The sequence below is a fragment of the Pelodiscus sinensis genome, chromosome 8 (genome assembly GCF_049634645.1).
Source record: "Pelodiscus sinensis isolate JC-2024 chromosome 8, ASM4963464v1, whole genome shotgun sequence".
Lineage (NCBI taxonomy): Eukaryota > Metazoa > Chordata > Testudines > Trionychidae > Pelodiscus > Pelodiscus sinensis.
The window spans coordinates 17,792,085-17,817,146 of NC_134718.1; the positions used below are offsets into that span (position 1 = coordinate 17,792,085).

The window sequence follows — 25,062 nt, forward strand, 5'->3', positions numbered from 1 at the left end:
ATCACTGCTCTGGCAGCCTTGGAGAAGGCCGGCTGCTGTGGAAGATCACATGAAGGTCCTGGAAAGTTATGGAATCCATGACCTCTATGACAGAATCGTATCCTATAAATCATCATCACAAACAATGTGAATTAATTTTTGAAAGATGGCAGAAATATCTACTTTCAATAATATATGCCAAGAGCTTCTGCCTGCTTCTTAGGTGGAGAGCATTGTGCTACCTGAAGTTGATGGAAGTTTTGACACTGGTGTCATTAGGAGCAAGACTAAGCCTGACTCATCTAATGACTACATTGAAAAGTCTTTCCTTAATTCTACCAATAGTAAATTTGAGTTTTATTGCTGCCAGTAACTATTTGAACTAAAAAGCCTTTTTCATGAAATTCTGTTCTTTGCCTGTAGTTTATTAGAACAATCTGTTTTTATACTGTTATCTGATTACATCAACTTAAATAAAACCATACCTTATTTATCAAAGTAAGATGACCACTGAAAGCTCCAGCCGTTGTCAGGGAAGACCTGTGCTGTCCAGTCCCATTTAGTTAAATGCTCAATAGGTTACGTAAGCTTATCTTTAAAAAATCACATTCCTAACTTTAAATTTACATTTATGTAAACACTAGAAGACTTACCCAGCATTTGGGGGGGGACGACATGCAGGACACCCAACAGCTGCTCCATGGGGTAGCTTGGAAGGGACTGTTCCCCAGGGCTGGGCTACTTGCTTGCCCCCCTGTGGTCATTTGTGTCACATCAAACAAAGGGAGGGGTGTGATAGCAGGGAGAGTTATACTCACAATCACATTTCATGATCCTCCCATTGTCCTGGCACAACCAAAGCCTGACCTTGCTTTAGTTATGATAAGCAGAAGTTGCATACCAAATTTGGTGGTTCTAGCTTTCATAGAACACTAGAACTGGAAGGGACCTTGAGAGGTCATCAAGTCCAGTCCCCTGCCCTCCCGACAGGAGCCAGTACTATCTAACCTGCTCTTAATATCTCCAGAGATGGAAATTCCACAACCTCCATAGGCAATTTATTCCAGTGTTTAACCACCCTGACAGTTAGGAACTTTTTCCTAATGTCCAACCTCCCTTGCTGCAGTTTAAGCCCATTGCTTCTTGTCCTATCATCAGAGGCCAAGAGAACAATTTTTCTCCCTCCTCTTTGTGACACCCTTTTAGATACCTGAAAACCGCTATCATGTCCCCTCTGTCCTCTACTTTCCAAACTAATCAACCCCGGTTCATTCAGACTTCCTTCATATGTCATTGTTCTTTAGACCTTTAATCATTCTTGTTGCTCTTTTCTGCACCTTCTCCAATTTCTCCATCTTTCTTGAAATGTGGTGCCCAGAACTGGACACAATACTCCAATTGAGGCTTAATCAGTGCAGAGTAGAGCAGAAGAATGACTTCTCATGTTTTTCTCACAACACTCTTGTTAATGCATCCCAGAATCATGTTTGGGTTTTTTTGCAACAGCGTCACACTGTTGATTCACATTTGGCATAATGTCCGCTATGACCCCTAGATTCCTTTCTGCAGTACTCTTTCTTAAACAGTTGCTTCCGATTCTGTATGTGTGACATGGATTGTTCCTTCCTAAGTGGAGTACTTCGCATTTGTCCTTATTAAACTTCATCCTATTCACCTCAGACCATTTCTCCCATTTATCCAGATCATTTTGAATTATGACCCTGTCTTCTAAAGAAGTTGCAACCCTTCCCAGCTTTGTATCATCTGCAAACTTAATAAGCATACTCTGTCAATATCTAAGTCGTTGATGAAGATACTGAACAGAATCAGTCCCAGAACAGACCCTGTGAAACCCCACTTGTTGTGCCTTTCTAGCAGGATTGTGAGCTGTTAATAACTACTCTAATAGTTATTATTCTGGAGAATAGTTATCCAGCCAGTTATGCACCCACCTTATTGTAGTACGATCTAAGTTGTATTTGCGTAGTTTATTGATAAGCTATTTAAGAGTTCTTGAACAAATGGACTCATGGACAGAGACAGATGCACAGATTTTTTTTTTTTTCTGAAAAAAAATTAGCAATACAGCTAAAGACTTCATTTAACTTTCAGCTATTCAAAACGTGTATGCAATAAGTCCCAGTTAACATTGCTATTCTTTTTGAATTTCCTGGTTGTTTAAATTCTCAAACTTCATGTAAAACTGGTAAATCGGGAAAATGGAGAGTGTCGAGTTGTTTCAGAAAGATGGATATACTTGCATACCTCTTCTGTCTTGTACTACACCAGCTGGTTTCAGAATGAACTTCTCCATAGACTTTCAAATCATTGAAATCTGGAAGCATTCAATGTTGTACTGTTAATGCACAAACAGGAAAAATAATGGGGGGAAAGCTTGATAGTTCAGAAACTAAATGTAAAATATGTTTTCATAGTTTGATACTGAATTCCAGTGGCTATAAGCTGAGGCTTTACCTGACCTGTGATACTGTTACACTGCTGGTACATAAAGATATTGGCCATTTAATCGTATGGCTGTAATCACACTTTGAAGGCAGCTGCCACCAGTGTAGAACAGTGCTGAGGTTCCCTGAGAATGTGCTAATAATTTGCCTTCACTCTTGAGTGCAAATCTGTCTGGAAGCACACATGAAACATTAAATTTCTTAAGTTCTTATAGTGTACATGACTGCAGGAGCAAATAAATATGTAGAATTATTTCCTTTAATCATCTTTTAAATATACTGCAATTTTCTTTTAGCCTAACGTGTCCCAGTACGATCAGTTGTTACTAAAACATGCATGTTGGACCATTTCAAATGCTTCCATTTTAGTGAAATAGTTGTTCTTCAAACTAGCCACCCTCTCAGTCTTCACTACACTGCCTCACATTTGGGTGCTGGTTCAGTGTTGACGTCAAGAACAAGTGCCAGCTGCTGGGCCTACCAGCTTCAGCTCTTGGAACGCTGGCTACCTGGAAGCTCTCATCAAGTAATTGTCAGCCTATGTTGCTGTCTCTTAAGCTACAAGTGAGCACACTAAGTCATAACTGGGTCAAAGATACCTATTGTACTGCAGTAGTTGGTGCTGATAATCAGGGCTCGACATATTCTATTCGCCCATGGAGAGTAGATTTCAGCCGGTCGCCCCGTTCACCGGCGGTGCGTGCATGTGCAGAGAGGGTCTGGCACATGCGCGTGTGGGGCTGACAAGTGGATTTCTCCATGGTTTGTCAAGCCCTGCTGATGATTAAATAGGTTCAGGTTTGACCATCATGATCCTACGCTTTTTGGACATGACTGGTTCCAAATGAGGGAGTTTGCTGGACCAGGAGTGGTCAACACCTGCTACCAGACCAACTGATATCCTGGCCCTGGCAGGGGCTGCTGCCAGGCCACTGGCCACAGTACAACTAATATTGCTGTAACGCAGCTAGCAAGTCACTCACAATTATAGTATAATAAAGTTTTAAAACTGAGAAGTTGGGTTATTTGGAGAAGAATATGCCAGGTGGTGCGGGACATTGGAAAGAAGATATTTTCCATTTTGTTTAGGTCCTGACCGGGCAAAATACTTGTACTCAGCATTGAGTGGCTAATTTTTTATTTGTAGTATCCGTGGTAGAAATGACATGGCAAGAAGAAAATTGATTGGCTTCCTTGTCCAGTTCCCTCCTGTCATTCCCATGTCTTAAGTTATTAGGGGAGTGAGTCAGAGGCTAGGTCTGCACAACAGTCCTTGGAGCAGAACAGCTTACTACTGTAGGTCTGCTACTAGAAGGTCACCTGTGTAGCTGCTCTACACTGGTGGGGAGGAGCTCTCCCATCACCATAATTAACCATCTCTAATGAGCAGCAGTCGCTATGCAGAGAGTGTCTCCTGCCACCATAGTACCACACTGGTACCTTACTCATGAAACTTATGTCTGTGAGGGTGGTGGTTTTTTGTTTTGTTTTGTCTGTAATTTACACAAGTTTTACTGACAAAAGTGCAAGTATACACAAAGCCTAACACCTGGTGTGACTAGAAGATCAGTACTATGGTATCATTTAGAAGCACTCTAATAGATGTCATTTGGCATTTGACTGTCACTTTGCACTTCCAGAAGTGGAAAGGGACATTTTTAATAACAGAAACTGTTTTGAACTGAACAGCAGTACCAGAAGTCAAATGTTTTAAATTGACTCCTGAAATGAGCAAGTTTTAAGAATACATGGTTTCCTCTGATGATGGAATGACTTTATATTGGGTCCTCATATTGTAGTTGTCATATTAAATATATAGAATTAAATATGTATTACATAGTGCTTAGTATCATCTTGATTGGAGCCCATAGGACCTGATTATTAAATAAGGTGTTTAATGAAACTTATACAATGCTTTTATTTTAATCTTCAGAATTTTAAACATGGTAACAAGGCAAGGCGCTCTATGGGCTAACACTCTGGGATCCTTGGGTAAGTCAAACTTATCTCAAACTAAACAATGAAGAAAGAGTTTGAAGCCAATTAAAACACCTGGTTATTTTGGATCTCAATTTTAAGACCTCTAGAAGGCCCAATTTTTCAGAGACTGGTGCTCTGCACTGTCTGAAAATGCAGTCCCTTTCTGGTGTCTGAAGTTGGTCATCCAAATTCTCTAGTCTTCTGAACAGTGACTTTTGTAGAATTAACTTGACCTTACTCTGGAAAAACTTAAAACTTGGCTACCCCTCTGAAGCTTTTGACCTTTCTCTGTCAGTCTTTCATTTGTTTTATGACAATTGCTTAGTCATTAATTAGTAACCATTTTTTGGTCTCTGAAAAATACAGCAAACATTGAGAGAAATTTGAAAGTTCAAAATGAATTTTGAAGACCAAATAGCTAAATGTGTGTAAATAACAAACTAAAGGCTTGTTTTAGTATATCAGAAGTAAGAAGACTGAACAAAAATCAGTGGGCCTGCAAGAAAAACAAGGATTAGTGGGAGTAATTAAGGACAATAGACAACCTAAAATGATATATTTGTATTTCTCTTCCCAGTATTGTAGATAGCAAATTAAATTCAGTATTGCTAAATGCCAAGTAGTGATGCACACTAGAGGGACATGTATAGATTAGGTAATTTAGAATTCCGTATATGCTGTCTCCACCCAAGAAAGGGATTTGGGGGTGCTGTAGGAAGCTCAAAGAAGTGCGCTGCTTTGGGGCAGCTGTAGCTAAAAAAAACTTAAAGATACATAAAGGAATGGGATTATGAATAATTAAGATTATAATATTACATAAATCAAAGGTGAAATACTGTGTACAGTATTAGCCGTCCAGTTTCTTAGGGTATGTCTGAACTGCAGCTTGGAGCAATCCTCCCAGCCTGGGTACGTAGACTCAAGTTAACAGGGCTCAGGCTGCAGCTCAGGCTCTCAAGCCACACAACCCCTTAAACTTGAAAGCCTGAGCTGTATTGTCCACATTGCTATGTTCAACCTGCTATCACAAGGCAGTCTTACTCAGATTAAGAGGCTGATTCCCAGCTGCAGTGTAGACATATCCTAAAAGGACATTACAGAACTAAAGAGGCTCCGGAGGAGAGCAGCAAGAATGATCAATGGCCTGAAGAGAGATGGACATGTTTGGGGTTGTTTACCTTCAGAAAATAAGACTAAGAAGTTGGGACATGATAGCTTGTGGCGAGAATGTGAATCAGGAACTTTTGTTCTCCCTCTCTCATGCAAGAACAAGGGATGAGGGTTTCAGTGAAATAGCAAGGTGAAGGGAAAAAAACCTGATCAGTGATTTATTTGTATGGAATGTTTGATTAAACTAGGGAATAAATTGCTGCAGGAAGTTGATACTAAGAATTTAAGGTGTCCCAAAAGGGATTGGATAACTTCACAGATATCCTGAGGCATAATTAATTTACACCAATTTTTGGAGAACATACTTTGTATTTCAGGATTTAAGCCAATCTGTAAGGCTGCATCTAGACTGGCAAGTTTTTCCGCAAAAGCACTTGCTTTTGCGCAAAAACTTGCCAGCTGTCTACACTGGCCGCTTGATTTTACGCAAAAGCACTGACGATCTACTGTCCGAAATCAGTGCTTCTTGCGCAAATGCTTTGACGTTCCCGTTCGGGCAAAAGCCCTTTTCCGGAAATGTTTTTGCACAAGAGGACCAGTGTAAACAGCTAAAAACTGTTTTGCGCAAAAAAGCCCGATGGCGAAAATGGCAATCGGGGCTTTCTTGCGCAAAATCGCATCTAGATTGGCACGGACGCTTTTCCACAAAAAGTGCTTTTGCGGAAAAGCGTCCGTGCCAATCTAGACGCTCTTTTCTGCAAATGCTTTTAACGGAAGAACTTTTCCTTTAAAAGCATTTGTGGAAAATCATGCCAGTCTAGACGTAGCCCAACTGTTAGAAATCTGGATGACATGATGTGGGGAGCAGATTACCCGATATCTGCTCGTGCGGGATTGTTTTGCTTGCTGTTCATCTGAAGTCTCTGGTACTTGCCTTTAGGGATGTGAATGATTAACCGTTAAGCATCACCCTTACTGGGTAATGCTTACTGGTTATGCTTACTTGGCAGCTTGGCCAGGTTGGAGCAGCTCAAGGATACTGTCCCACTGCACCACGGGTGGAAGGTGCTCTAGCCTGCCTGAGCCATCCTCCTGCCTCGGTTCAACCGGTTAACTGATTAAACAGGATTTTACGTGCCTGTTTCCCATTGTCAGACAGGATATTGAACAAGATGTACTAAAACTTCATAATGACAGTTCTCTCTTAGATTTACCTGTTTTCAGACTAGTTTTACATTTATTAATTAGGGTATGAATTATCATTTTAAAAATATGGTTACCTTATCAGACTGGAAACCATATAGTGAAAACATGCCTATGGAAAAAGTACTGCATGTTGCAGTTCAAGGTTCTAGTGTCATGAGTGAAATATTAACAAATTCTTAACAGCTGTGTTTGTTTTCTTGAGTAATCTTCCTTTTCAGTGTTTGCCTTAGTTATATTGGCATGCATTCCAGTGGCCTTCTGGTGTGCAAATTTCCTATAGAACATGACCTTTCTAGTCAGCATATTATACTCCTTAGGAGTGCCAGGCATGACATGAGAATTGGTTTTCCTGTTTTAGGTGCTGTGGAAGCGCCATGATTTTTCTCCATGTGGAGTGCCTTGTGTGTGTGTGTCAGCAATAAGGAGCAACCCTCTCCTTTCCCACTTGACTGTTTGTGTTAGTTTTCAAGAGTCTCTGCAAAACAAAGATGGTTCTGCACTGTTACAGGTGTCCATTTATGGAGTGATCCATTTCAGAGGAGTCTGTAGAACAAGAGTTTTTTCCTATAACACTGCACACTTAAGGCCAGATCAGTATCCTTGTTCATATTAAGTAGCATTTTAATTGAGCCTGTTTGGGGAGGAATAAGTACTGGCTTTTAGAGCAGCAAGAATAGTTAACAGTATTGTGTCTGTTGTTTTGAGTGGCATGACATTCTTTATTAGTCTTTGCCCTGTATGAAGATTTTAGATACTGTTAAGTTATATCAGAGATTAGTTTGTTTGCTGGTATGGGCTCATGCACCCTTACTAAGAATTCATAGATTCCTTTTGGCCATGGAGACTGTTCTTCAGATCAATGCTTTCCTGTTAACTAAGTGCATAAGGTATCGATGTCTTCCTTACAAAACAGAAATGATGAAACATTAAAGACTGAAAAGACAAAAGATGCAGTCTTAAGGCATTTATGGTAGAAGTAAAAGGACATTGCAAAGACTCAACAAGAAATGCAAAATATGAATGATGAGCTCCAGATGTACAGCTCTGAAAGCTGTAGTGAGGCCACAATTCAAGGCCTGGTTAATTTTATCTCTTCTAGTACGTGTATGTCATTTGCAGGTAATTTGGTGTAAATGTTTTGATATTTTACCAATAACTTATTTCTCTCCCAGCATTGCTTTACAGCGCATTTGGAGTCGTCATAGAGAAAACACGAGGTGCAGAAGATGACCTGAACACAATAGCTGCTGGGACCATGACAGGAATGCTATACAAATGCACAGGTAGACTCACAAAAATATTTATATTATCCTGTCAAACGTGTGAATGAAAACGTAGGTTTTTAAAGTGCAATTCTGCTCTGAAAAGTGACTGTATAAAAGGGGTGTACTTTTGCTCAGCAAAGTTGTTTCCACAGCTGCAACTATAAATACACAGGGCTTCAGTGTTAACCAACACAGCAAAGAATGCGAGCTGTTTTACTGCTTTCTGTATATCACATTTATTTGTTAAAAGCCTTTAAAGAGAATGTGGTTGCATGGGTTGCGTGATTCTGGGTGTGCAGAATCTATTAGTACTTGTGTTTGAGAATGAAAGAAGCCATGTGGAGTTTATAGGACTGGAAAATTGTCTATGTAAATTTAACCTGGAAGTCATTTAAGCAAATATGAATCTCCACAACGCGTTCTTAAAGTCATTTTTCAGACTAGTTTTACATTTATGAATTAGGGTATGAATTAGCATTTTAAAAATATGGAAATGTTTGATGGAAGAATATATTGTCTACTATATATTTGAGAGAGTTTCTGCATCTGTCTGTGTATCCGTCTGAGTCCATTTGCTTAAGAACTCCTTCTAAAAGATAAGAGCTAGGACCTCCACATTTGGAATGCAGCTGCTTCTTATCATAACACAAAGCAAGGTCAGGGTTAGGTTGCACAAGGACAATGGGATGGGCCCCAGAATGACCACAGGAGGACAACGAGCAGCCACTGGCTGGGCTGCATGGCCCCCGCTGTCCCACCTACTCTCAGACCAACTCTGGGGAGAAGCCACTGACTACTCCCACCCCTTGAGGGCCCCCTCCCCCTCCAGACCTCTAACCCCTGTCCTCCAACCACCATCCCCTGCTCTGACTCCTGCACCCCACCCACACCCAGCCACCTGCCCTGAAGGACCAAGCAATGCCTGGTAAGGCTTCTGGTATGCTATATAGTAGATGCACAATAGCCACTTAAATGTATTGTTATAGCAATAACTGTAAAATCTTTAGTGCCTCTTAAGGCAAAATGAAGCAAAAGGACTGAGAAGTAAACATTGTTTAAGGGAGTAAAGTATCTTGGAAATCTGACCTGTAAAACCCTATGAAAGTTTCACTGTCAGAACTTAAGTCTATGATAGGCCTTGTTTTCTTAAAAAAAAAAAAAAAAAAAAAAACCCTAAAGAATCCTTGAAAATTACTTGTTTCATTCTCCAGCATAAGTATTAGTGAGACTCTCCTGTCCCTGATATGCCCTTTTAGCTTTACCATGAACCACTGATAACCACTCTCGGGGAACATTTTCCAACCATTATGCACCCACCCTATGGTAGCTCCATTTATAATATATTTCCCTAGTTGGTTTTTGAGGTCACGAAACAGCATCAAAAGACTTATTGAAGTCAAGATGTACAACGTCTACCCTATACACAAGGTTTGTTATGTCTGTATTGGCATTAGCATTACAGTAAAATCCCTAAGTATGTATTGTCTGTAATAGTAACAACCATGGCAAAGAAAAATAAAATTACAAAAATGAAAATCTAAAAAATTTTAAGTAGCCTTTTTCTTAATGAGAATGGAGAATTTGGTATGGTAATTGGGAGGTTTTTAAAACATTAGTAAACATATAGTATATTGTATTTTGGAAATATAATTACATCGTTCTTTGTAAAGTTCTTAGTGTTTGTTGTGTAACTTGTTCCCTAAGCCATTAAGGCTTTGAATCAAACATCACTGTGGATTGCACTCTGAAGCTACATCTACACTACGATTCTCTTCCGCAAGAAGAAATGCAAATGGAGTGCTCATTTGCATATGTCGCAGTCTTTATTTGCATTAACCCCTCAGACCCCTTTTGTGCAAGAGGTTTTTGCACAAAAAAGTGCTGCGTAGATGGCTCCTTTTTGCGCAAAAAAACCCTTTTGCGCAAGAGCCGTTCTTCCTCATTTTTCCTCCAAAAAGAGTCAGTAGTCTGGGAGCTGACCTTGTCTGTGACGACAGAGGCAAAAAAAAGCATTGTGTACTTCAGTTTTTCCCATATCATCTGTCACCCTCCCTCATCCAGTAAGGGCCCCACAACCTTTCTGATCACCCTCTTATTGCTAACATGCCTGTAGAAACCTTTCTTATTACCCTTCACATCCCTTTCAAGCTGCAATTCCAATTGCGCTTTCGCCTTCCTGATACCTCCCCTGTATTCTCAAGCAATATATTTATACTCCTCCCTAGTCATCTGTCCAGGTTTCCACTTCTTATAAGCTTCCTTTTTGTGTTTAAGCTTACTGGTAAGCCAATCTTGTCACCTACCATATTTGCTTTTCTTACTGCGCATCGGGATGGTTTCTTCCTGTGCCTTCAATAAGGCTTATTTAAAATACTGCCAGCTCTCCTGGACTCCATTCCCCCACGTGTTAGTATCCCAGGGGATCCTGCCCATCCAATTCTTTGAGGGAGTCAAAGTCTGCTTTTCTGAAATCCAGGGTGTGTATTTTGCTACTCTTCTTTCTTCCTTTTTGTCAGGATCCTGAAATCTACCGTTTCATGGTCATTACTTCCCTGGTTACCACCCACATCTACTTCCCCTATTAGTTCCTCCCTGTTTGTGAGCAGCAAGTCAAGCTGGGCATGGTTCCTGGTCGGTTCCTTCAGCACTTGTGCCAGGAAGCTATCCCCAGCATTCTCCAACAACTTCCTGGATTGTCTGTGTACTGCTATAGTGGTCTCCCAACAAAGTGAGTAAAGTCCTCCAGGAGAACCAGGGTCTGTGATCTGGAAGCTTCTCTTAGTAGTCTGAAGAAAGCCTCATCTACATGATCTGGTGGTCTATAGCAGACACCAAGCACAACATCACCCCATTGCTTCTGCCTCTAAACTTAATCCGTAGACTCTCAACAGGCTTTTCTCCCTCTTTATACTGGAGCTCTGAGCAGATTATCAAGTGATCCCGGCCATCCAGTCCCTCCATTTGGCAATCAGATGTTTAGGGATAGCCAGGGGTATGGTTCCATGCTCTTGGTATGTTGGCTAATAGCCATTGTTGGACCTATCCTCCATCTAATTCTTTTTTGAGTCCAGTTATACTTTTGTGTTTCACAACAAGTTTCACGGGTTGGCTGTGCATTGTGAGAAGTACTTCATTTGGTTGGTTTTGAACCTGCTGCCTTTTAATGTCATCAGTGATCCCTGATTTGTGTGTTGTATGAAGGGAAAAATAACACTTATTTTTACCACATCATTTGTTTTATAAACCTTTATCCATCGCCTCTGTCATCTTATGGACCATGTATTTCTTTAATCCTGTCTTGAGATGACACAGGCATGGATACCCTTTCCCTTGTAGTATTTCTTCAGCGTACTGACTTTCTCCATTTCTTTTATTAGCTGCTATACTATAAGTGTGATTGCAACTTTCCTACGTTTGAGAAGTTTGTTCCTTAAGAGAACATCACCGATGCTATTCATATTTGTTGAAAGGAATGCATTCCCTCTTCATTTTCTAGTCTCCACACATCTCTGAATCTTCTCCCCACTCCTACTTGAGCTTTATGCTCATTTTATTCCTGTATCTTTCCAGGCTCTATAGTTTACCCTATGCACCTGAATGCTTCTATACTCCCCTTTCTGTCCTGCTGCCCTTATGCCAGTAATCTTCTACCTGTATCCATTATACCCTCCTTTTCAAATGCACTTCTCATTAAGGCTATTGTCTACGGGGCGGGGCGGGAGAGTAGGGGTGTTGGAAAAAGATATGCAAATCGCACTTTGCAATTTGCTTATCTTTTTCCGCTTCTTTTTTCGGAAGAGGCTTTTCCAACATTTGTCCCATCTACACGGGGCCAAATGTCAAAAAATCCTCCTCTTTCGGAAGATCGCTTATTCCTCATAAAATAAATATCACTGGTATCCCAGAAAAACTCTGCAGTCTAGACATAGCCTAACACAGTTTCTCAAATCTAATTCTGACCGATCAAAACTGTTCATGTGTACCATGCAGAAACAAGCAATTATTTCACTGAATCATACCAGTCACTAGGGACGTTAACGGCTAAGGAGCTGATTATCTGTTAACAGTCCCTCCTTCCCCACGTGCTCTGAATTAAAAACTTGGACCAGCAGGCTAGCTGAGTCTCTCAGCCCACTGGTCCGAGTTTTAAATAAAGAAAACACAGGTGGTGGCAGCCCCTGTCCTTCAGGCCCCCTGTGTACAGGGGCTGCCTGCTGCCTCTGGTACAGAGGCAGCAGTAAGGGGCTCCCTGGGATTGGAGCTGGGAGTACACAGGCTGCCGGCCTCAACCTCCCAGGTGGAACCAAGTAAAATTCTTAGCGGTTACATGGTTATTAAAACAACCGATTTCTAACATCCCTACCAGTCATGTCGTGTCTAACAAAGATTTAAACTCCTCAGGGTGGGGACCGTGACTTTGCCTGCTGTGTGAAGAGCTCAGGAACTATATACTACTTTTAATTAACATGTCCTGGAGAGGCTTACATGTTAAGAGAGGGAACATGATGAACACCTTTTACTGGCAGCTGGAAAAGCAGGATAGTGCCCAATTTCCGAATCAGCTCCATTTTATAATCCGAACAGGGTGATGCATTTGTGTCGGAGGTTGTGTTCTTGCTGCACACAAGTGTCATGTCTCCCTCTTTTCGTTTAGCAATGAGTTAATAGACACAATTTATAGGTTAAAAATATATACAATACTATGTTTGGCATTAACTTTTTCAGCAATACATGGACGTAGCATTGTGATTCAAGACCAGCAGTAGCTTTGCGAGATTGAACATTTCTGTGTCTGCTTGCTTATTGCCTGGATTTTTAAATTGCATTGGCTGAGCTTTTGTTGAGAGGAAAAACTGGCCAGAAATAGGTCATGGACTGGCCATTGTTGCAGTCTAGTGCATTCTGTTGCTACTTAGAAAATTGATGCCCCAAACTAACGTTTTGTCCTTGTGAGAGTTTTAAATACACTGTTAAAATGTACAAAAGATGTCATAAGATTAGAATAGAGAACTGTTGTGCAGAATTTAGATAATCAACAAGGTCTAGATTAGCAAATGTTTAGAAATGACTCTTAAGCAACAAAACAAGAATGAACTTTGGAAGCATACACGGATCACTCTGGACAACATTTTCCAAGCTTTTCTATTCATGCTTTGGTAGAAGCTTAAATGCTGTGATTTGAGACTAGAACTGCAGCTAGTTAAGTACAATATTAACTGCTCCACTACCCTTGCAGCTTGTCAGGACACATATTGGGATCACACTTTACACTGGATGTTCCAATTAGACATTTAGTGATAGACAAAAGGAAAGCTCATGTTTCTGTTACCAGTATTATAAGGATTGTAGGGAATTATAGGGAAAACACTCTGGGCCATCAAGGCACATAAGCTGTTCATTTTGTAGAATGCCTTTGCTCCACTTTTTGCCTGCCAAAAGCAGTCTTGTAAACTAATTTATAATCTCAGGAAAAAGCCTGTCAGCAGCACTTCTTCGTCTTCCCCCTCGGGTTGCAAGATATTGTAAAAGTTTATGGAGAAGTGATTCAAATGAGCTCAAGTTCAAAGTCTCACTTCCTTTTAAAGATATACCAAAATCCCCCCATGGAAGAGAGTAACATCATGTAGATTAAAATGAGCAAAAAATGCCCATAAACGCAATAAGGTATCCCCCTTGTTTAAAAATTTACCTGTTGGGAATTTTACTCCTTATAAATAGGCAGAAATAACAGTTGAGCGCTTGTGATCAGAATTACTGCAGTGGATGTTATGATGCATACATGTTCAGACTCATGCTTACGAAGTGAGCTTATCTTTGTGAGTTTGCTCATTGAGCAGCCTTTCTTTTAATTCAAAACAAGAATCACTGGAAACTTCAGTAAAGCTTAAAACAAGTTTGGCAGATTTCAACTGAACTGTTCCGCTCTGAAGGCAAAGCTCTTTGCACAGTGCATTGAGTCAGCAAGAAACTTTCCCCTCTTTACTGCTTAGTGCATTTAGCTGTTGTGGGGACAGCAAGGGACAACTGACATTTGGGAGAGGGACTGTTTCTATTAATGTGTACATCATCTTGTAAATGGGGATCCTGATCAGTGTCTCCGGATCACATGTCTACTGCAATTAAAATATTTGTTGCAATCAGGAGGTCCATCTGAACCAGCAGTGTCACATGTTAATAAGTAAAGGGCCAATCATCTTTTCAAAATACAGGACACATCCTTGAAAATCAACAAATTTTAAATTAATTAAAACAGGGCTAATCACTTCATTGCCACCAATACAAAGTCTGATTAGGCCAGATCTAGAGACTAATTTAAAGTAACTGTAATGGGCAGACGTTCAAGAAAAATGGTCCAGCTGTAAAAGAAGCTATAGAAGACAAACTGCAAACTGGGGCCCATTTTGTTCAGTCAAGGTTTTCTGTTTCCTTGATGAAAATCTTAGCCTTTTTAAGTTCTCTACTAGGAAGTAGCAATTCTCTTGGTTAATCCCTTTGTTTCTTCAGGGACAGACTCTTGAGGTATTTTGCAATTTGCTGCAGATACAGGCGCTGATATCTGAAGACAAACAAGATAAAATTAACTGTAGAAGATTTTGCTTCCTAGCTGTAAATTGAAATCCATTCAGATAATTTACAAACATAATGATCAACAAGTGTGGTCTGCCACCTTTATAGTGTCACAACTTAGGTGATAGCTTGACATGAATTCTATGCTCTGATCCAACAGATGTTCCACATCTGGTAGAAGAAGGGAAGGGGGGAGAGATTTTTATGACCTGTCTTGCTACACATTGGTATGTTATATATACAGATGGGTAGTAGTAACTGATTTTCAGTCACACAAGAGGATGATCAAAGACAACCCATTTGAGGGTTAAATAGTTACCTTTGTCTTCTACCTGTTCCTAGTTCTCTCAGGTAGCAGCAGAGTAAAATAGATCACTTTCCTCAGCTTCACTGCTGCTTGGAGCATTCTGGATTTCACCAGCAGAAGTACAGAAGCTGTCTGCAGACTCATGAAGATGATACTGCATTGGTTAATAGATAGAATATGATGCTAACTGCCATCATAGTGCTGTAAAGTTGTTGGGTTTTTTTAAATGAAAATTTAGTTTATTTAGAAAATGCCTTTCCCTTAACCCAGACCAAAAAAGGAACTAGTTTCCTAGTTTCAAACACAGCACCTGTGCTTCCTAGAAGTTTCACCAACAAAAGCGTCAGTGTGGAGTCCACAAAACATGTCTCTATGGGAGACCTTACAGCAGTACAGCTGTGTCACTGTAAGGTCTGTAGTGTGGACAGAGCCTAAGCTTTAAGTATAGATCAGGCTATAGCATACGGCTACATCCATTTGAATCTGAACTGTTTCTCTAGAATTTCATTTATTCACCAAAACTTTCCCTCAGCAAAGGCCCATTGGTATAGAAATTACTATCTTGGAAGCTTTCAAAACTTTCCCAGGACAATAGTGAACTTTTAGAAAATGTTCTTAGATCTACATTTAACGACACTGATAAGTTTAAAAAAAAAACCCCAACAACGTGTGGGCCTGATTCAGAAATGCCAATTAACTAAAGCTTCATTTTAAGTCTGTGGGAATTGAAAATGCTGCTTATCTCTGAAAATCAGGCCCTTTAAACCTTGGAAGCTATTTTTTTTTATAGGCTTCAAAAGAAAGATTTCTCATTCTAAGTACTTGGGAGGCAGATGCTGGAATCCATGGCATGTTTAGATGTAACTAGCTGCTTTGTTCTATTTGGTATGTTTTGTAAGACTAGGTTTTTTTGCATAGTGTTTCTACTGTCTACCTATTAAAGTAATAGCCAGCAGTTATCAGTGCTGACATTTTTCTGTTTTCAGCCCCTGTCCCATAGTTTTCCTTTTTTAAAACTTTCAGAAAATGAGGAGGAATTAAAGTTGCCTGAAATCTCTGTATAATCCAGTGAAAAGAATAAGCTAAAATGTGCCCATTCAGGAGTACACAATTCCCCCTGCTCTGTCAGCTCCAGTTTTGTGAAGAGGCAGTGAATGAGAGTTGTAGTCTTTGAATGCAACCAGTATGCTACAGAATAAAAATGCACACTCACTGATCTGGTAAGCAGCCAGGACACACATTGGGTGATTTAAGGTATAGGGAATGTATCCTTAGAAACATTGGTGGTTTCTTTAAATTGTTTTTACTTGTCTAACCCTTAATGATCTGGTTTAATATTGGAATTTTTAATGAAGTGAGCCTCACCTTGCACATGTCCAAGTGAGATAATGGCATGACTACGTATGTCTCCTGGGGTGTGCCAAAGCAACTTGCTATCAAGACTAGCAGAATGTGATTGCAGAGGGGGAGTGGCAATTTAGCCTATCACTTAGTTTGCACCCTTGGGATGGGGGTGGGTGATTCTGAAGCAAGGTCCAGGTCAGAACACTTAGCATAGCCTGCTCAGTGACTTGTTTGGTGGGACTGCGGTTTGCCAGTTAGAATCGAGCTCACTGGAGGGAAGTGGGAGGACGCTCCATTAGCAATGCACTCCTGTGTCTGAATGCTTTGGAGAGTAGAAGGAACTTGTGAAACTCAATAGGAACTAGGCCTTCAACAAATGCTAACACCTCCAGCTATTAGTATGTTCTTTTCACTTATCAGGAAGGTGCCCAAGAATACCCAGAGACCACTCTACTCACGGAAGTGTTGTGGGCAGTAAAGCCTTGTGTGAGGCTTCATTACTCAGCGACTTGGCCTACCCACCTGATGCCTTTGGTTTGTTCTAAGCAGTGCAGTGCCATCAGAGCTGAAGAGTCCAAACTTGCACAAAAAATAGCTAGACAGGCGACTCATTGCAACAACCAAACATTTCTGTCTTTTAAATGAATAGCTTTGTAGTGTCTGGAATCAGTGTAGACCTTGCAACCTCTCCCTCTCTTCTGTAGGAGAAAGGGATTTTTAGAAAGGGTTTACATTGTTTAGCTACTGTACCTGGTTTTTGTTCTATAAATAGGTGATATCTTGAAAATTCCTTTGATCTATCTTTATACCTAACTGGTTAAAGCCTTCCGTTACTTAGTCTCCTTGCAAATCCTTTCCCATAGCGCAAGCTAAGGTTACGTTTGGGTTTTTCCGGGATGGGATGGGTGTTAAGGTTTTGTTGTCCTCTCCTCATGATGATTACTGCACAAATGTCCTGCCAGCTCTTTACCTCCTCTTGTGCTGTGTGCCCAAGACTAATTTTCAAAAACAGAAGCCACTCCTACATCCTGTTTTAGATACGTAAGTATAATTTTCAGTGTTGCTGAGCATTCGTCACCTCCATAGGCTTTATAAGGAGCTACTTGGATGCTCAGTACTTCTGAGAAACAACCCACTTATTTAGGAGGCTAACTACAAACAAGGGATCCTTGTAGCTTATGTAAGCACAGCTAATCTGGCTACAAAGTTATAGAAGGTAGGTCATCAGTTAGTCCCTCTGCTGTTTCCTGGTTCTATTACACACCTAATCCCAATGCAAATAGATTTAAAACATAGCTTCAGAGAGATCCTGCTTAATGATGCCTCCGTTTAGATTAAACTAACAGGTTTGTCCCACCACAAGTAACCTACCAAACCGTGGGCAGTTTAGAGAGGAGACAACTAATTCCCTAGGAGGAATTGGTGAATAGGCACAGGTTACCATGGCACTTGTCCTTTTTCTGTTTAAGACTGAAGAATTTTTGGAATTCCCCTGATATTACTTCTGATTCCCACCTAGCAGGCAGTTCATAGCTAGCTTTAAAACAAATCCATTTAGAAGGCTATGCCTACACTGCAGGGAAAAGTCGGAAAAAGATACGCACATTTCAAATTGCAATTTGTGTCTTTTTCTGCTTTTCTTCCGAAAGAGGCTTTTCCGACATTTGGCCTGTCTGCACAGGGCCAAATGTCAGGAAAAAACCCTCTTTCAGAATATCCCTTCTTCCTCATAGAACAAAGTTTACAGGGATGCCAGAAAAATGCGTCTGCCTTTCCAAATTTTCAGAAAAGCAGACTCATTCCTTGAATATGGCAGAGCTTTTCCAGGAGAAAAACCCTGCAGTGTGGACATAGTCTGAAACTTAGGCTGTCTCACTGAAGGTTCCAATAATCAGTGACCATTATGAATCCTGTCCCTGATACTAGTGCATGTGCAGAGTATTCTTGACACTGTCCAAGGAAGCTCTAAGATGTTAGGAAACTGCAGGGCTGTGTTTACATTGGCGCAGTCTTGCGCCAAAGCAGCCGCTTTTGCACAAAAACATGCTGCCTGTCTACACTGGCGGGGAGTTCTTGTGCAAGAACACTGACATTCTAATGTGTGAAATTAGTGCTTCTTGCGCAAGAACTATGATGCTCCCACTCAGGAATAAGCCTTCTTGCGCAACTGTTCTTGCACAAGAGGCCAGTGTAGACAGGCAACATGAATTTCTTGCGCAAGAAAACCCTATGGTTAAAATGGCCATCAGAGCTTTCTTGCACAAGAGAGCGTCTACATTGGTACGGATGCTCTTGCACAAAGGCACATGCCAGTGTAGATGCTCTTGCGCAAATACTTTAATGCAAAAACTCTTGTGTTAAAGAGTATTTGTGCAAGATCATGCCAATGTAGACGTAGCCCAGAAGTCTCCATTTTACTGCTTGAATTCAGCTTTCTCTACTGTAACAGTGGTTAACAGTGTAGGATGTTAAACAGTGCATAGAACTGAAATACGAATAGTCAAACAACTAAAAACTTCATCTGATTTATATTCCGATCATTGGGCAGCTAAACTCACATTTTACCATTAGTAGTAGAATTTTTTTAACCAACAGCTTTAGTGTATTTCCATGTGAGTGTGTGGTGGCTGGATAAAATGTTTTTTCATTGCCTTTTCGTTGACCTCAAAGGCCTGATACTAGGAAATGTCAATTGATCCACTTCTAATGCTTGATGACTAATCCTAGTCCCCCAGTTTATTCCAAAATTAACTGAACAATAAGAACTAGGAACAGTTCTGTTTATCTTTATTAAAGGACTAAGGCCTGATACAAAAAAGTTCTGTTGCAGAAGCTCACATCTGCTTTGACTGCTGGCTGTTGTTTGCTTGTCCTCCCATTTCTTGTACGTAAGATCCTCTTAGAATCTGAAATGAGCTGCACTTTCTATAGGTTTTATTTAATGATATTTCTTTTTTTTTCCAGGTGGACTGAGAGGAATAGCACGAGGAGGCATTGCAGGCTTGATGCTTACTGGCCTCTATGCTCTCTATAACAACTGGGAGCATATGAAGGGTTCCGTACAACGACAGTCCCTCTGAGCAGGGTCACAAGAACTGAATGTAGGACGTTCATGTAGTTCACCAATCAAATTGATTTCAAAACAGTCTGGTGATGTCTTCTCATATTTTATCTACAATTAGTGTGAAACTAAATGGAAGCGAGTGTACTGTGAGGAAATTCATTAACACCATTTACCAAGACTGGCACGTTACTTCTGGTCAGCAAGGGAACAGTGTGGCCATTAACTTCTCTTCAAAAGGCAGATTGTCTCCACAGCATGCCACTATGTTAGACCTGGATCTGAGCTCCAAGCTCTGGTCCCCTAACGTGGCTCACATAGACAGTGCTATGCCACCAAGTTCATTCAGTTATTGGTGTATTACAGTTGTGCTGCTTTCTAGCCAATAAAGTTTGTGTGTCTAGAGCTGATCACTTCAGTTAACAGCTGCAAAACCAAAAGTGGTTTTGTAAGCTAGTGTTAATTCAGGTGGAGTCTGTCAGTAGCAGTAAACACAAGCTAAGGGCTGTATTAATGGCAAAAGCACCATGAAAATGGTAACTATTTTCAGGAGTAGAGAGAAGCATGGTACCAATGTAGTGCTTTTTCTCAGCTGACCCTCTTTTGCCTGACAAGGCAAAGGAACATGCAGTCCAGGGCATTTTGTTTTAAGGAGCAATGTGTAGAAATCCAATAGAATAGAAAAGCCATGGGGCAGCTCGCTCCTGCTTCTAGGTAACTGGCGAAGTGATAGTTTTAAAGGGGATAATTGAGTTGGCTGTTGTATTTGTTTCTATTCTGACAGAGGGATTCATTTTTTTCATGCAAGCTCTAGGAGGGGTAGACTGAGAAATCTATATTGCTGCAGAATAGTTTCACATTGAAACAGGTGAGTTCTCCAAAATTAAAATGTTCAGTAAACTGAAACCAAGCAAACAGTAGAGCACTGTTCAGAAAACAGTTTCTCCTAAAGCCATCCATCTCAGCCTGATAGACTTCTCCAGGGAGTCGAGCAAGATTTTTTTTTAATGGCTTATAAAGAAATCTGGACCTTCATTGACAGTGAAAAAGGACAATTTCTCCACAAGCTGTCTTCACGCCCATGCTTCTCAGCATAAATATAGTGATTCTCCTTGTTACATTAAAGTAAATCAGGAGCAACTCCCCTGCAGCCAATGGGGAATACTGCTGTTCAGAGTTGGGAAGAGTCGTCATCCTAAGTGTGGGCAGAACTACAAGTAGGGTAGGGGATTCCTTAAGTATATAACATGTTAACAGTTACTGCTTACAAAAATGTTACAGCTACTTTTAACTTCAGATGCCTACAGCTGAGTGTATGCTTCAGAGAGCCATCCTACAGAAGTACCTATTAATCCAATTCATTTTAAAAAGCCTATGATCCTACTAGGAATCTAGTCTAATATGATTCCTTCTCTTCAAAATAAACCCTCCTTTGCTTTTTCTTAACCCCATCCTCTGGCTGTTGAGACAGTTTGTCTACAGGAATCTTCTTTACTGTAGTAGTGTTCTTGCTTAGTGCTGGGAAGTTCTTACAACTCAGAGGTGGCTCTTCATGGAATAGTATCTGCTAACGTGGGTGGCTACCAGCCAGATCTGCTCGGTAGGCTCTTTCCCTTCCATGTCCCTGCAGACTGCTTAAACTATGGGGTCTATGTGCTGCTCTGAATGCTGGGAGTGTGTGTGGTGGTGGGGGGGGAGAACCACCCCATGGGAGCTGCAAGATTGTGTTGGGGGGCAGAGGCAAAGCCTCTTCCACCTGTGCCTGGCTCACCTCTGCTCACAGCAGCACATGGCTCCTGGAGGTGGGGATGAGCAGGCAGGAAGCCTGGCTATGGCCCCTGATGAGCCATGAGCTGGATCTAGTGGTTGGGGAGGTTGAGTTTTCACTCCCCTGCTCTAGGACCAGCTTTTATATAGCTAGTTAACAAGCCTTATAATTGATACCAATTAACCTGAAAGTTAGAGTGCAATTCCTAGCAGGTGTTTCAGTGTATAACTGGATCTAGCTGAGAGAAGCCGAGCTCTGCCACTGGAACAACTTGAAATTAGGTTTTTGTGACTCCTGCTTGAGAAGTACCAAGTAGGGAGAAAAGGAAGAATAGCAGCTGTTGTTTCTCCTTACTTGGAGCTTGTCCTTCATTTTAGTATATAAACATATGTATTGCTCCCTCAGCATACATTGACCCTGCAGTGTTTAAGAATAACTGACATTTCAAGATAAAATGTGCACGTACACAGCAAGCTTTTGAAATATCACGCTGGAGGACTTCTGACTCCTGTATCCCTCATTTCACAAGGAGTAAGGGAATTTGAAGGAAGTTTTCTTCCTGCTGTGTAGACAGTGCCAAAAGCCAAATTAAGTTATTTGAAATTGAGCTATGCACATGACCTAGCTAAAGTTGTATAGTTTAATTTTACTTTTGCCCTGCTGTGTAGGCGCGCCCTCAAATTGGATTTGTATGTTCTAGCACTGTAGAGAGTTAGAAAGCAATACCATCCTTTGTAGCCATAGAGGGATGAATTGATAAAAGGGAAAAAATATGCATGTAGCTTTATTAAACTCCCTCACTACCTTTTTACTCCTCTGCAGATGTCAGTTTTAATGTGTTCTTTTCTGCTGCTTTGTAATGGTGCAGAAAGGAAATCCAAAATCCGAGGTTTTTGCTTGAGAAATCAGGAATGTAAAGTTTCCTCTTCCTATTTTGCTGGAGTGGTGGTGTTTTTTTTTTTTTTTTTTTAAGAGCACTGAAATCTTGCCTCAGAGCTCTGAGATCTTAACTAAAGCGGAAGAGGTTGCAAAACTGAACAAAATGCTGAAATTCTCCAGCAGCATAGAGGCATGCCAGCTAATATAGCTGAAATAAAGTTTTAAGTGAAAAACAGTTTCCCTCAATTTCAGCTGTTTGATTTCTGCTGTCAATGCTACTCTGTCCAATTAATTGGAATCCTCTGTCCCAAAAGTGTTAAAACCTGATAGGAAAAAGAAATAAGACACAGGCTTCAGCTCCTTTGCAGGTCACCTGTAATTCATTAGATGTAAAATTAGTAACTACCCTACAGTATGTTCAGATTCACGAATGCCTTAAGCCAATAAAGGCTAGATTGACTATAATTACAAATCAGTAAATCTATTCTGTGTAAGTATCAAGTGACCTTGAAAAGGTGTCTCCATTAAAACAAAGTAGGTTTGTGTCAAAGAGAAAACTTTAGCTATTCAGCACTTTGTATATCCAGCTGGAGGAAGCTAATTTTTAATCCTCCCTTGGCTTCTGTAACCAAAAAGGAATGATGATAGGCTGGGATGGGGCAGGGTTAGGATAAAACACCAGCCCTGAGACTTTACAAGGAGTACAATGGAGAGCAAGTGACTTCATTACAGGGTATGGAAACCAGACAGCTCAAGAAGTGTATTTCAAGGCACTGGTTTAAACTGCTAAAATGCATTTAAAGATTATAGGAAAGTGAGAAATGGCTGGTAAATGTAAAGGCAGCTGGGGGAAAACAAAAATTGCTTTTAAGCCTGTTGAAGGGAAATTATCTAATATCATGACAGACGGCAGTTCAAGAGTTTAATTTCTTCAATCTGTGCTGTAGCTAAAGCTGACAAACAAGAACTGCTATGGCCCTTGTCAAAGTTATTTTGTCCTTTTGAAAGAAGCTACTCATGCTTTTACTCTCCATAACTGGGAACATGCAAAGCCGCCACACTGTGAGTAACCAACTTACCATACAGTTTAAGAAAACTTACTCCAAGCAAGATCTTGACATTTCAGGTTCAGAGGGTTGTCTTCATATCTTATAAGCAGCAGCTAAAGAAAATTCATTTGCTGTTTCCTTTCACATAACTTTTCTAGTCATTCTTATCCAATTACCTTTCAGCAGATTAAATTTGGAAGTTCCAGGACCCTAGTTCCACAGGAGCATATAGTAAGTGAAGGTGTCTCTCTGGGCACTTGTTACTGTCTGCCCTGCATTTTTCAGAGCTATACAATAAGAGAAGGTGCGGAAGAGTATCCCTTTTTAAAGTCCATGTTCTAGCAGAAAACTGACTAGAGAAGCTGTAAAGCACAGTCCTGTTCTGCAAGGAAGAGTAAGATTAGTACAGTGACATTGCTGTACTAAATCACACATGTAAAATATATATGAATGTCCAGAAAAGTGAATTTCATTCATCCTCAGAGAATATTTAACCTATAAACACAAGAAGCAGCCCTCATCTATGCCTTTTAAAGTAATGTGATTAAGGTCTTGTCTATGCTGTGGATTTGCCAATATCAGGCAAGCAGAATTGACTAGCAGTGGAAGTTACAGCTTACAGGCAGTCCCTGACTTACGCGGATCCGACTTATGTCGGATCCGCAGTTACGAACGCGGCTTTTCTCGCCCCGGAGGACACGGACTGCGGGACCTCGCGGTCCTGCCGCCCGTTTACTCCGGGGCGAGAAAAGCTGCTCCGCGTCTCCCTGGTCTGCAGAGCAGGGAGACGGGGAGCAAAGCCGCAGATCACGCCAGCAGTGGGACAGTGCGGCGCGCCTGGACTGTCCCGCTGCCCGCATGCTCTGCGGCTTTGCTCTGTGTCTCCCAGGTCAGCAGACCAGGGAGACAGAGCAAAGCCGTGGAGGACTTGGGCGTCCCCACCCCCGTCTCCCTGGGGGGGGGGGGGGGTGCAGACCAGGCTTTTCTTGCCTACCCCTGGGGTAGAGCAGCTGGGGGCTGCCGGGTCGGTCCCACAGCGCTGCTCCAGACCAACGCGGCAGCACCCCAGCTGCTCTGCCCCAGGAGTCCTGATTCAGACACTGCTGGTCAGTTTCAGCAGCAGCTGAATCAGGATGCCTGAGGCAGAGCAGCTGGGGTGCTGCTGGGTTGCTCCAGTAGCACCAAGGAGCTGCACTACTGGAGCAACCCAGCAGCACCCCAGCTGCTCTGCCCCAGGCATCCCCAAGTCAGCCGCTGCTGAAACTGACCAGCAGCTGACTACAGGAAGCCCGAGGCAGAGCTGCTCTGCCCCAGGCTTCCTGGAATCAGCCGCTGATCAGTTTCAGCAGCAGCTGACTTGGGGATGCCTGGGTTTCTTAAGTTGAATCTGTATGTAAGTCAGAACTGGCATCCAGATTCAGCTGCGGTTGAAACTGATCAGTTTCAGCAGCGGCTGACACCAGTTCCGACTTGCATACAGATTCAACTTAAGAACAAACCTACAGTCCCTATCTTGTACGTAACCCCGGGGACTGCTTGTATAATTATTTCTGTAGACTAGAGCTTTTCACCACTGCATTTACTCCAGTGGTAAGAGCTCCAAAGAGATATCAGTAATTGCCTTTTCTTCAGGCCTGTTCTGAGTTCCATGATCCTGAGCTATATCTTATATGAAAGAGGGTTTACTTGCCACAAGCTGATTACAGGAGCTAGCCAGTAAATTTTTAAAAAGGGAGAGAGTTTGCACTAAGGAGATTTCTACCTAAGGCTGGCTTTAAGTTTTGCCCTGCTCAAGATGTAGACAGCAATGAGGGAAAAAAAAAAAAAGAGATCATGATTTGCTTCCTCTGATTTCACTCAGATAGGAAGAGGCCTGGTAGTGAGATGTTGCCCTCTCCTTCATGTCAAGTATGCTTTCCAAGAAGCAGTCAGGACCAGTCTACAGGTTGTCTGCATAAAATAAAGGATCTTGCAGTGGCCAATTACTCTTGCTTATGACCATCCTTCCCCGCATGCTATACCTTTTCCAAATAGCTTCTGTATTAAAGAGCATCTACACAGTCTACTGCAGTAGCTCCCAAC

General features: G+C 41.4%; 1 protein-coding gene and 1 long non-coding RNA gene across 2 annotated transcripts in view; one reads left to right on the forward strand and one right to left on the reverse strand.

The window, feature by feature from the left end:
- Positions 1-19,689, forward strand: part of TIMM23B (translocase of inner mitochondrial membrane 23 homolog B) — a 29,421-nt gene extending 9,732 nt beyond the window's left edge. Inside the window, exons 5-7 of the mRNA XM_006112397.4 lie at positions 4,378-4,436; positions 7,913-8,023; positions 19,188-19,689. Coding sequence (XP_006112459.2) covers positions 4,378-4,436; positions 7,913-8,023; positions 19,188-19,303 — 286 coding nt within the window. The 3' untranslated portion in view covers positions 19,304-19,689. The remainder of the gene's footprint in view (positions 1-4,377; positions 4,437-7,912; positions 8,024-19,187) is intronic.
- On the reverse strand, positions 9,157-19,188 carry LOC142830378 (uncharacterized). Its single transcript, XR_012905563.1, has 2 exons — positions 14,892-19,188; positions 9,157-14,561 (listed from the first exon to the last, which is right to left on the reverse strand). It is a non-coding gene; the product is annotated as an uncharacterized LOC142830378 (long non-coding RNA).
- Positions 19,690-25,062: the final 5,373 nt, after the last annotated feature.